The 13906-nt window shown below is 35.8% G+C and overlaps 1 protein-coding gene across 1 annotated transcript in view; it reads left to right on the top strand.

Moving 5' to 3' along the window:
* Positions 1-13906, top strand: part of IL1RAPL2 (interleukin 1 receptor accessory protein like 2) — a 1221298-nt gene that overhangs the window by 1161525 nt on the left and 45867 nt on the right. Inside the window, exon 7 of the mRNA XM_045472869.1 lies at positions 7883-8012. Coding sequence (XP_045328825.1) covers positions 7883-8012 — 130 coding nt within the window. The remainder of the gene's footprint in view (positions 1-7882; positions 8013-13906) is intronic.

Genomic DNA, 13906 nt, shown 5'->3' on the forward strand with positions numbered 1-13906 from the left:
TATAGCAATAATAGGCCTATCTCAAGAAACCAGAAAAAGCTCAAATAAACAATCTAACTTCACACCTAAAAGAACTAGAAAAAGAAGAACAAAGCCTAAGGTGTAAAAGGAAGGAAATAACAAAGATCAAAGCAGAAATAAATAACATAGACTTAAAAACATAGAAAATAATCAATTAAACCAAAAGATGGTTCTTTAAAAGATAAGCAAAATGGATAGACTTAACGAGATTCATCAAGAAAAAAAGAGAAAGACTGAAGTAAATAAAATCAGAAACAAGATAGGGGAAATAACAACGGACACCACATAAATACAAAAGATTAAAAGAAAATACTAAGAAAAATTGCAAGACATTGAATAACCTACAAGAAATGGATAAATTCCTAGACACATACAACATTCCAAAACTGAACCAGGAAGAAATAGAAAATCTGAGCAAGCAGATTGCAAGTAATAAAAATGAATCATTAATCAAAAAACTATCAAAACATTAAAACCCAGGACTGGATGGATTCACAGATGAATTCTACTAAATATTTAAAGAAGATTTAATACCTATTCTTTCAAACTATTCCAAAAATAGAAGAGGAAGAAAAGCCTCCAAATGCATTCTACAAGGCCAGAATTACCCTGATATCTAAACCAGACAAAAACTACAGAAAAGTACAGGTTACTACTCCTGATAAACATACATGCAAAATCCTCAACAAATATTAGCAAACCACATACAACAGTATACTAAAAAGATCATCCAATATGATCAAGTGGGATTTATTCCAGAGATGCAAGTATGGTTCAACATTTGCAAATCAATCAACGTGATATACCATATCAACAAAGTGAGGGATAAAAATCATATGATAATCTCAACAGATGCAGAATGAGCATTTGACAAAGGATAGCATCCATTCACAATAAAAACTCTTTAAAAAGTGGGGATAGAAGGAACATACCAAGGCCATGTATGAAAAACCCTAAGCTAATGGTGAAAAATGGAGAGCTTTTCCTCTAAGATTAGGAACAAGACAGGGATGTCTCTTCTCACCACTTTACTCTAAATAGCACAGGAAGTCCTAGCCACAGAAATAAGACAAGATAAGAAAATAACAGGCATCTTTATTTGTAAAGAAGAAATTAAACTGACGCTATTTGCAGACAATAGAATGCTATAGAAAATCCTAAAGATTCCATAAAAAAAAACTACCAAAAATAATATACGAATTCAGTAAAGTTGCAGAATACAAAATTAATATCCAGAAATTGGTAGCATTCCTATACACTAATAATTAAGTAGCAGAAAGAGAAATTAAGAAAACAGCACTATTTACAATTATGACCAAAACAATAAAATACCTAGAAATAAACTTAACCAAAGAGGTGAAAGACTTGTACTCTGAAACCTGTAAAACAGTGATTAAAGTAATTAATGATGACAAAAATGCAAAGGTATTCCATGCTCATGGATTGGAAGAATTAATTTTGTTAAAATTTCCATATTACCCAAAGTAATACAGATTCAATAAAATCACTATCAAAATACCAACACCATTTTTCACAAAACCAAAATAAATACTAAAATTTGTAGGGAGCCATAAAAGACCCTAAATAGCCAAAGCAATCTTGAGAAAGAAAAACAAAACCTGGAGGTATCACAATTCCAGATTTCAAGATATACTACAAAGCTGCAGTAATTAAAACAGTGTGATATTGGGACAAAATAGACATATAGGTAAATAGAAGAGAGTAGAGAGCCCAGAAATAGATCCACCATTTATATGGTCAATAAATCTATGACAAAGGAGGCAAAAATATACAATGGGGAAAAGACAGTCTCTTCAATAAATGGTGCTGTTGGAAAGTTGGACAGCTGCATGCAAAAAAAATTAAACTGGACCACCTTTTAACAGCATATATAAAAATAAACTCAAATTGGATTAAGGGCCTAAATGTGAGACATTAAACCATAAAAATTCTAGAAGAGAACACAGGAAATAAGTTCTGTCACATTGGCTACAGCAACATTTTTTTCTAGATATGTCTTCTAAGGCAAGGGAAACAAAAGCAAAAATAAATGTCATCAAAATAAAAAGCAAAGGAAGTCAACAAAACAAAAAAGCAACCTACTAAATGGGAAAAAATATTTGTAAATGATATATTTAGTAAGAGGTTAATCTCCAAAATGTATAAAGAACTTATATAACAACACCAAATCATCATCATCATCATCATCATCATCATCATCTTATCAAAAAGTGTTCAGAGGACCAAAAAACGCATGAAAACATGCTCAACATCACTAATCATCAGGGAAATGTAAATCAAAACCACAATGAGATATCATCTTACATCTTTTAGAATGGCTCAAATCAACAAGACAAGAAATAAATGTTGGCAAGGATGTGGAAAAAGGGGAAATTTTGTGCACTATTGGTGGGAATGTAAATTGGTGCAGCCACTATGGAAAATAGTATGGAGATTCCTTACAAAATTAAGAGTAGAACTACTATATAATCCAACAATTACACTTCTGGATATTTATTTTTTTTTAAAAACACTAACTTAAAAATGTATCTGCACCCTAATGTTCATTAAAGCAATGTTTAAAATAGCCAAGATATGGAAACAAACTTAAGTGTCCATCAATGGATGGACAGTGTTTATCAATGGGTGAGTGGTATCACTATTTACTCATTTTCACACTTGATTAAAATTTTATGGTATGAATGTACCAGGGTTAACCCCTTCACCTGTTGGTGAACATTTAGACTATTTCCAGTTTTTGGCTATTTACAAATAAAGATGCTATGAATATTCATATACATTTCTTTGTATGAACATATGTTTTGTTGCCTGTCTAGACTTAAGAAAGTGATAGAGAAATTGTTAGTAATACAGATTAATCCTACAAGGATTATCTAAAACCATTCTCTTGTGAACAGCACAAAACACTGAGAAACTTATGAAGTTCTTTTTATTTTTATAATTTTCAGCCTACTGTACTATCCCCTGTAGATACAAATGTGAGCTGGTCATTTCTACTAGTAGGGTATAAAATACCAAGGGAATGACTTTGAAAATGTCCAGAGGCAAAACAATACAGTAGCAAACATATGCAAATAGTAGCTAAGTGTTTTTACATGGAAATAAGCCCTCTTTTAGAAAGCTTGGGTTGATTCCGTTTCACATTATTTCTCAATGCAGAGATCCTTCACATATCTTTTGGAAGAGAAGATACCCACACCCTTGCACACAGAGTCTCACTATCTGACACAAAAGCTAATGGTTTTGGTGCTCTCCTCAGAGTATTGCATATGATGGTTAAATGGTTTTCCTGTTTTAGCCATTGACAAAAATTATTCAGGATATTTATTCAGCATTTGCTGAATATTTATTTAACAAGAACAGTCTGATGGGAGAGTAAAAACATTACAAGAAGAAATTGCTGCTATAGTCAGTACCCATTGTATAGTACCAAGGAAAGGCAGAATCTGTCATTTTTTTTTTTTTTAATTTTTTTTTTTCAACGTTTATTCATTTTTGGGACAGAGAGAGACAGAGCATGAACGGGGGAGGGGCAGAGAGAGAGGGAGACACAGAATCGGAAACAGGCTCCAGGCTCTGAGCCATCAGCCCAGAGCCCGATGTGGGGCTCGAACTCCCGGACCGCGAGATCGTGACCTGGCTGAAGTCGGACGCCCAACCGACTGCGCCACCCAGGCGCCCCAGAATCTGTCATTTTGATAGACCACCTCAAGGAAGTCCCTATTTGTACATTGCTATAATTGCCTTTCTCCATTAAAATCAGAAGAGATCTTAGCATCTACATGCTAGGAATTACTATAAGGTATTTTATTTGATATATTCTTTAACATAGCCCAAAAGAATGACAACCAGAATTTATACGTATGTATGTATGTGTATGTATGTGTGTGTGTGTGTGTATACACACATATATATATATATACACATATATATATATATGTATATGTATATATATATGTGTATATATATATACATATACATATATATATATATATATATATATATATATATATATATATACTGGTAGTTTTCACAACTGGGATTATTTATAATAATGTTTATCATAGTCTCTGGATTTTCTGTCATCTGGTTTGATGTCCCTTAATAGCTTCAATTTAATGGGAATCAAGAGCAGTAAGGCATAGAAAAGACGCTGTGTTCAGGTTTAGAGAACACAGGACCTGCTTGGATAAATCATACCTACTTTAGAATACAGGAAATATTTATAGTGCATTGATAAGAGAAGGCTATTATCACACTGGGTTCATAAATTTAAAAAGGATATGAAATTTACAAAGCCAGAATTAACACTTATCTATCCCAGTATCCATATCAGATTATGCTTCAATTTAATTTCTTGAAAGACCAAACCTCAGAAGGAAAACACCACCATGCTAAATTTGGATGGCACTTTTGAATTTACCAAGTACTTTTGTAAACACTGGCTTACTTTAGCTTCCCAAATATCACCATCCTTATTACATGTGTAACAGTTAGTTTATAAAGTGTTAGGTAATCTGCCCAGAGCCAGATAATCTGCTTTTTCATGCTGTATCCAAAACCAGGATCCAAATCTCCTGTGCACTTTCCACCATACAAGGCTATATCTTTCATTTCTACATAAGCTTATATCACAGAGCACATGTTCAAAGCAACAATTAATAACCTTGTTTCATATTTGTGTTAGACATACAAGACAGACTATTGATACCAAAAATTTTGACAATAATTGAATGATCCCAAAGGTCCACAATATGTCATTTTGCTGAGATAATAAATTTGCACTATAGAAAGATCAATATACAAGTTACTTATTATATTTAAGCTCTGCCTATTATCCAGGATCTACATGTCTATGAGGTTCTTTTAATTTCCACTTTGTCTTAATGTAGAACCTAACTCCCATTAAAATTGTTTCTTTATGAAAATGGTCCTCAAAGAAAACCATGTGCTAATTATGGTTATTAAATAGAAGGAGTCCCAGAAAGTAATGATTCTTAGAACATGAAAGTTTCAGATCAATTTAAGAATAGAATGGTGAATTTGTCTACATCTCAGAGTAATTATGGGAACAAATCCACTCTGCAAGGAAAAGTATTTTTGAAATGATCTGGTTCTTCAACGATGGCAAAAATTGCATACTATGGAGAAAATGATATGCTACATTACGATTAATGAATTGGGGGGTTCCTTTATCCGAAATGTCTAGACTGTGCTCTTTATACCATTCTTCTCTTATTAACCTACTTTGCAAGAAGAAAATACAATCAATGCCAGCAGAAAATAATTGCTATATATTGATGATAAATTTACAATTAAAACAAATTTTTTAGCTATGATCACAAAGATGAATAATAAAAAATGCTGCAGTATTGCCTAGAATTATTTAAATACTATGAGCAAACTCCAAGAATATAAAAGACATGTTGAGACTGTTTTCCCTGCATGTACTTTTTATAAACAGTTTTGAACTAAAAAATTCTCTCTCTGATTTGCATCATCCAATCCTTCTTAGAATAGACAATCATCAGAATAAACAAACTTTCCCTTTGCAATCTTAATAGTGGGTAGCCTATTGTATGCTTTCTCACCAATAAAAAATTAACTTATACTTTTGATTAATGTTAACTTCAAAGGCAAGTCCAAGTAAGCAATAATTAATACTCTTAAAAAAGAAAAGTAAAGGACAGTTCTTTCCATTTGATTTCTCTTTATTAGTTCCTGGTAAGGAGGCAGTAAAAATAAGCCGCTCTAAAAACTGATTAACTTTATTTACTTTTTCATTTTTGATAATATCTTAATTTTCAAATTTCCCAGAAGTCCTTGTGATTATTTAAATTTTTTCTCATGTACAGTGATAAAATTATTGGTACTTTGTCTCACAGGATCCCCCTTAGGATCTCTTGTAGGGCTGGTTTAGTGATGACGAATTCCTTCAGTTTTTGTTTGTTTGGGAAGACCTTTATCTCTCCTTCTATTCTAAATGACAGACTTGCTGGATAAAGGATTCTTGGCTACATATTTTTTCTGTTCAGCACATTGAAGATCTCCTGCCATTCCTTTCTGGCCTGCCAAGTTTCAGTAGAGAGATCGGTCACGAGTCTTATAGGTCTCCCTTTATATGTTAGAGCACGTTTATCTCTAACTGCTTTCAGAATTTTCTCTTTATCCTTGTATTTTGCCAGTTTCACTATGATATGTCATGCAGAAGATCGATTCAAGTTATGTCTGAAGGGAGTTCTCTGTGCCTCTTGGATTTCAATGCCTTTTTCTTTCCCCAGATCAGGGAAGTTCTCAGCTATTATTTCTTCAAGTACCCCTTCAGCACTTTTCCCTCTCTCTTCCTCCTCTGGGATACCAATTATGTGTATATTATTTCTTTTCAGTGTATCACTTAGTTCTCTAATTTTCCCCTCATACTCCTGGATTTTTTTTATCTCACTTTTTCTCAGATTCTTCTTTTTCCATAATTTTATCTTCTAGTTCACCTATTCTCTCCTCTGCCTCTTCAATCCGAGCCGTAGTTGTCTCCATTTTATTTTGCAACTCGTTGATAGCATTTTTTAGCTCCTCCTGGCTGTTCCTTAGTCCCTTGATCTCTGTAGCAAGAGATTCTCTGCTGTCCTTTATACTGTTTTCAAGCCCAGTGATTAATTTTATGACTATTATTCTAAATTCACTTTCTGTCATATTGTTAAAATCATTTTTGATCAGTTCGTTAACTGTTCTTATTTCCTGGATGTTTTTCTGAGGGGAATTCTTCTGTTTCGTCATTTTGGATAGTGCCTGGAGTGGTGGGGGACTGCGGGGCACTTCCCCTGTGCTGTCTTGAGTAACTTGCGTTGGTGGGCGGGGCCGCAGTCAGACCTGATGTCTGCCCCAGCCCACCTCTGGGGCCACAGTCAGACTGGTGTGTGCCTTCTCTTCCCCTCTCCTAGGGGCGGGATTCACTGTGGGGTGGCGTGGCCCGTCTGGGCTACTTGCACACTGCCAGGCTTGTGGTGCTGGGGATCTGGCGTATTAGCTGGGGTGGGTAGGCAAGGTGCACAGGGCGGGAGGGGCAGGCTCAGCTCGCTTTTCCTTTGGAGATCCACTTCGGGAGGGGCCCTGCAGCACCGGGAGGGAGTCAGACCCGCCGAGGGATGGATCCGCAGAAGCACAGCTTTGGGTGTTTGCCTGGTGCAAGCAAGTTCCCTGGCAGGAACTGGTTCCCTTTGGGATTTTGTCTGGGGGATGGGCGAGGGAGACGGCGCGGGCAAGGGAGATGGCGCTGGCGAGTGCCTTTGTTCCCTGCCAAGCTGCGCTCTGTCGTCTGGGGCTCAACAACTCTCCCTCCCGTTGTCCTCCAGCCCTCCCATTCTCCAAGCAGAGCCATTAACTTATAACCTTCCAGATGTCAAGTCCCGCTTGCTGTCGGAACACATTCCGTCCGGCACCTCCGCTTTTGCCAGCCAGACTCGGGGGCTCTGCTTGGCAGGCGGGCCGCCCCTCCGCCCCGGCTCCCTCCAGCCAGTCCGTGGAGCGCGCACCACCTCTCCGCCCTTCCTACCCTCTTCCGTGGGCCTCTCGTCTGCACTTGGCTCGAGAGACTCCATTCTGCTAGTCTTCTGGCAGTTTTCTGGGTTATTTAGGCAGGTGTGGGTGGAATCTAAGTGATCAGCAGGACGCGAGGTGAGCCCAGCATCCTCCTACGCCACCATCTTCCAGTGATAAAATGATTGGAAGAAGAGTTGAAAATGGGTCTCCTCTGAGCTTTCCTTTGGATATTAAACAGTCCTTTTCTGTCTCCTAGTGATAACCAGGAGCCATTTGTTCAATTCCTTTTCTCTGTCATTCCCAGGTAAGCCTCTGAACATCCCTTGCAAAGCATTCTTTGGATTCAGTGGAGAGTCTGGACCAATGATCTACTGGATGAAAGGGGAGAAGTTTATTGAAGAACTGGCAGGTCACATTAGAGAGGGTGAAATAAGGTACAGTACTTGAATTGCTTATTTTTTCTTTGCTTTCTTTGCAGTTAATCAATGGAACATCCTAGAAGAGCTTCTGCTTGGGATTTTAATTGCAACTCCAAATCATTCCATTTTCTAAAAGCTGAAATGGTAGAAAGAGTGAGGCTGACTGCCCTAAGAAACGCAAATGTGTAAGCTTCGAATATAAGGAAGTTTTCTCAGGTTCTAAGAATATACCATGGAGTGTAATGACCCCCTCAAATCTGCTTAAGCAAATTCTTTTGAGTTTCAAAATCTTAGGCCACTGTTACTCCATCCAGCCATACCAAATGTCCAAACTTTGTAGGTGACTCCTCAGACTACTGGGAAAATGTTCATTTATTTACTCCCTAGGAACAGACAACTTTCATAGGTCATAAAAGTAAAGCTACAGTGACAGTAGTAAGCTACTACTCACCAAAATAACTGTGATGGCTCTTGTTGAATAGTATTTATTTTTCCCAGTACCCACTGCTCATCCTAAAAGTGACTGTCAGTTTAGCACCTCCCTAGACAGATACCACCTGTTACAAAAACTGTCCAGATACCTTCCTGGTACATAGAAATGTATTCTATTGGTTTTCTAATCATATTTAATATAAGGTCATTTGTCTTTATTCCATTGGATATCCTTTCCTGCTTTGTCAAAGATTAGTTGGCCATACGTTTGTGGGTCCATTTCTGGGTTCTCTATTCTGTTCCATTGATCTGAGTGTCTGTTCCTCTGCCAGTACCATACTGTCTTGATGATTACAGCTTTGTAGTAGAGATTGAAGTCTGGGATTGTGATGCCTCCTACTTTGGTTTTCTTTTTCAAGATTGCTTTGGCTCTTCGGGGTCTTTTCTGGTTCCATACAAATTTAAGGATTATTTGTTCTAGCTCTGTGAAGCATGCTGGTGTTATTTTGATAGGGATTGCATTGAATATGTAGATTGCTTTGGGTAGTATTGACATTTTAACAATATTGTTGTTCCTATCCAGGAGAATGGAAACTTTTTCCATTTTTTTGTGTCTTCTTCAATTTCTTTCATAAGCTTTCTATAGTTTTCAGCGCATAGAATTTTCATCTCTTTGGTTAGATTTATTCCTAGGTATTTTATGGTTTTGGGTGCAACTGTAAATGGGATCAATTCCTTGATTTCTCTTTTTGTTGCTTCATTGTTGGTGTATAGGAATGCAATCGATTTCTGTGCGTTGATTTTATATCCTACAACTTTGCTGAATTCATGAATCAATTCTAGCAGTTTTTTGGTGGAATCTTTTGGGTTTCCCATATAGAATATCATGTCATCTGTGAAGAGTGAAAATTTGATCTCCTCCTGGCCAATCTGGATGCCTTTTATTTCTTTGTGTTGTCTTCTGGCAGAGGCTAAGACTTCCAATACTGTGTTGAATAACAGTGGCGAGAGTGGACATCCCTGTCTTGTTCCTGACCTTAGGGGGAAAGCTCTGTTTTTCCTGATTGAGGATGACATTAGCGTTGGGTTGTTCGTATATGGCTTTTATGATCTCAAGGTATGATCCTTCTACAGTCTCTTCAGCAAGTGGTGCTGGGAAAACTGGACAGCAACATGCAGAAGAATGAATCTGGACCACTTTCTTACACCATACACAAACACAAACTCAAAATGGACAAAAGACCTAAATGTAAGACAGGAAGCCATCAAAATCCTTGAGGAGAAAACAGGCAAAAACCTCTTTGATCTTGCCCACAGCAACTGCTTACTCAACACATCTCTAGAGGCAAGGGAAACAAAAGCAAAAATGAACTACTGGGACCTCATCAAAATAAAAAGCTTCTGCACAGTGAAGGAAACAATCAGTAAAACTAAAAGGCAACCAACAGAATGGGAGAAAATATTTGCAAATGACATATCAGATAAAGGGTTAGTGTCCAAAATCTATAAAGAACTTATCAAACTCAACACCCAAAAAACAAATAATCCAGTGAGGAAATGGGCAAAAGACATGAATAGACACTTCTCCAAAGAAGACATCCAGATGGCCAACCGACACATGAGAAAATGCTCAACATCACTCATCATCAGGGAAATACAGATGAAACCACTGAGATTCCACCTCACACCTGTCAGAGTGGCTAATATTAATAACTCAGGCAACAACAGATGTTGGCAAGGATGTGGAGAAAGAGGATCTCTTTTGCATTGTTGGTGGGAATGCAAGGTGGTGCAGCCACTCTGGAAAACAGTATGGAGGTTGCTCAAAAAACTAAAAATACAACTACCCTATGACCCAGCAATTGCAGTGCTAAGAACTTACCCAAGGGATATAGGAGTGCTGATGCATAGGGGAACTTGTACCCCAATGTTTATAGAAGCACTCTCAACAATAGCCAAATTATGGAAAGAGCCTAAATGTCTATCAACTGAGGAATGGATAAAGAAATTGTGGTTTATATACACAATGGAATACTATGTGGCAATGAGAAAGAATGAAATATGGCCTTTTGTAGCAACATGGATGGAACTGGAGAGTGTTATGCTAAGTGAAATAAGCCATACAGAGAAAGGTATTTATCCAAGGGATACAGGTGTGCTGTTTCGAAGGGACACATGCACCCCCATGTTTATGGCAGCACTAATCAACAATTACCAAAGTATGGAAAGAGCCCAAATGTCCATTGATGGATGAATGGATAAAGAAGATGTGGTATATATACACAATAGAGTATTACTTGGCAATCAAAAAGAATGTAATCTTGCCATTTGAAATTATGTGGATGGAATTGGAGGGTATTATGCTAAATGAAATTAGTTAGAGAAAGATAAAAATCATATGACTTCACTCATATGAGGACTTTAAGAGACAAAACAGATGAACATAAGGGAAAGGGAAACAAAAATAATATAAAAACAGGGAGGGGGACAAAACAGAAGAGACTCATAAATATGGAGAACAAACTGTGGGTTACGGGAGGGGTTGTGGGATGGGGGATGGGCTAAATGGGTAAGGGATACTAAGGAATCTACTCCTGAAATCATTGTTTCACTATATGCTAACAAACTTGGATGTAAATTTTAAAAAATAAAAAATACAGTTAAATTAAAAGTAATAAAAAAATAAAATAAATAAATAAAATGGCAGACATAAGCCCAACATATCAATAATTACATTGAATGTGAATGATATCAATATATAAAATAGATATAGAGTTTGCCAGAGTGGATTAAAAAATGACCAAACTAAAAAAAATAATAAAAGAAAATTTCAGTATCTGTAAAAAAAAATAGAAAAATAAAGGTTGCAGTATCTGTATTTGATGGCACTCAAAACAATTACCTTGAAGAAGAGAAAATTATCATTAAAATATTGTATCTTTGAAAAATGGTATCTTTGACAATAAAAATTTTAATAAATGGGAAAAAATGTCATTTGTATGAATAAGGGATAGGTAATTTTTTACTCTTACAGATAGCTCCCTGGTAGATAGACATCTTTTTTTTTGTTTGTTTGTTTTCTAATCCTATTTGATATGATATCTTTTGTATATATAAGGGATAGGTAATTTTTCTTACTCAGTCTATGAGATTGTCCTTTAATTTCAGAAATGGTGATATACAATGTACATTTTTCATTCCAATAGGAGTTGGGACCCTTCCACCTTTACTCCCATTAAGAATCTTGTAGTGGAAGCCAATCCAATATTTCAGTGCAGTGCATTCTTTCACTTTTTTTTCATCGAATATGTAGCAGTGTGAAAGAAACAAGTACACTTTATATTATTTTCTATGATTAAATATAATTTATTATAGCTATTATGACAGCTTCTCTTCATGTGTCCACCCAACAGTTCCACTCTAGAGGATCATAACTTTGAGGATCTCTGAATCTCCTGAGAGCCTATGCAAAATATTGATTAAATGGGAATATTTCGAGGAAAAAATTGCATGAAAGGTGTCTGAATTAGTCATTCATCAGGGAAATTCAAATCAAAACCCCTGACAACACTTTATACTCACCAGGCTGGCTATAATTGAAAAGATTATAAGAAGTGTTGCCTAGGATGTGGAGAAATTGGAATCCTCATACATTACTGGTAGGAATGTAAGATGGCACAGCCACTTTGGATAACACTCTGGCAGTTCCTCCAATCATTAAACATATAATTATTAGCAATTCCCCTTGTAGGTATATAATGAAGAAAAATGGAAACATATATCTACACAAAAACTTGTACACAAATGTTCACTGTAGCATTATTCATAATAGACAAATGTGGAAACAACCTAAATTTTTATCAACTGATGAATGGATAAATAAAATGTAGTATGTTCATACAATGAAATATTATTCAGCCATTAAAAGGAATGAATAAAGTACTGATATACACTGCAACATGGATGAACCTTGAAACCATACTCAGTGAAAGAAGACAGTGGGAAAAAACTACAATATAATATGTCTAGAATAGGCATATCTATAAAGCCAGAAAGAAAATTAGTGGTTGCTTAGGGCTGGAGGAATGGAGGTATAGGGTTAAATACCTAACGTGTATGCGTGATATATTGTTTAGTGAGGTGGATACAATATAACATAAAATGCACTATTTTAAAGTGTACAAGTTAGTGACATTTAGTACATTCATGATTGTGCAACAATAACCACTATCTAGTTCCAGAAAATTTTCATTACCACAAAACAAAACCCTGTGCCCATTAAACAGCCTGAAGCTTCTTTTTGAGGTGATGAAAATGTTACAAAACTGTGGCAATGGTTGCACATATTTGTGAATATACTAAGAAACAGTGAATTGTACATTTTAGATGGATGAATTGTATGTTATGTAAATTATATTTCAATAAAGCTGTTTTAAAAAAACTTCCAGTTGAATGCCTGGCACATAATAGATGTTCAGAAAAAATAATCAATATACTACTTTTAATTTTTTTAATGTTTATTTATTTTTGAGAGAGAGAGAGACAGAGCATGAGCAAGGGAAGGGCAGAGAGAGAGGGGGACACAGAATCTGAAGCAGGCTCCAGGCTCTGAGCTGTCAGCACAGAGCCCGACACGGGGCTCGAACTCACAAACCATGAGATCATGACCTGAGCTGAAGTCAGACACTTAAATAACTGAGCCACCCAGAAGCCCCTCAATATTCTACTTATAAAGAATTCTTAACTATTAACTCCCATTTAAAGTTTAAGTTTCCTAATTACTAACACTTTATTAGCTGAATTACTAACACTAAGTTAAGGTTTATGAAATTAATGCAACTGAGTTTCTTTTAAATTATTTTAGAAGATACATATTTAGAATTTTTTCAATATATTTGCCTGTAAAGGATTGTAAGGGTTACTCTTCATTTTTCAAAAAAAAAAAAAAACTGATCCCCAAAGGGCAAGTCATAGGTACAATGGTACATATTAGCAAAATTTCCACTACCAAAAAGCTTATGATCAGGGTAGTAGTTATATATGAACATAAGATAATTATCTCTCTTTCACTCTGCATGAATGACTGGGTTTTTCTAAATAAATAGATTTAATGGGGGTATAATTGGCATACAATAAACAGCACACAATTTAAAGTATACAATCTATAAGCGCTGATTGATTGATATATGTATACATCTATGAAATTATCACCATAATTAAGATAATGAACATATAAATTGCCCACAAATTTCTCTTTTGTAATCCCTACCTCCTGCCCTACTTCCACAACACTGTTCTATCACTATGAATCAGTTTGTATTTTCTAGAATTTTATATAAATGAAATAATGTAGTGCGTGCTTTTTTTTTGGTCTGGATTATTTCAGTTAACACAATTATTTTGAAATTCATCCATCTTATTAAATGTAGCAATAATTCATTCTTTTTTATTGCCAAGTAGTATTCCATTACATGGAT

Source organism: Leopardus geoffroyi, chromosome X, assembly GCF_018350155.1.
Source record: "Leopardus geoffroyi isolate Oge1 chromosome X, O.geoffroyi_Oge1_pat1.0, whole genome shotgun sequence".
NCBI lineage: Eukaryota > Metazoa > Chordata > Mammalia > Carnivora > Felidae > Leopardus > Leopardus geoffroyi.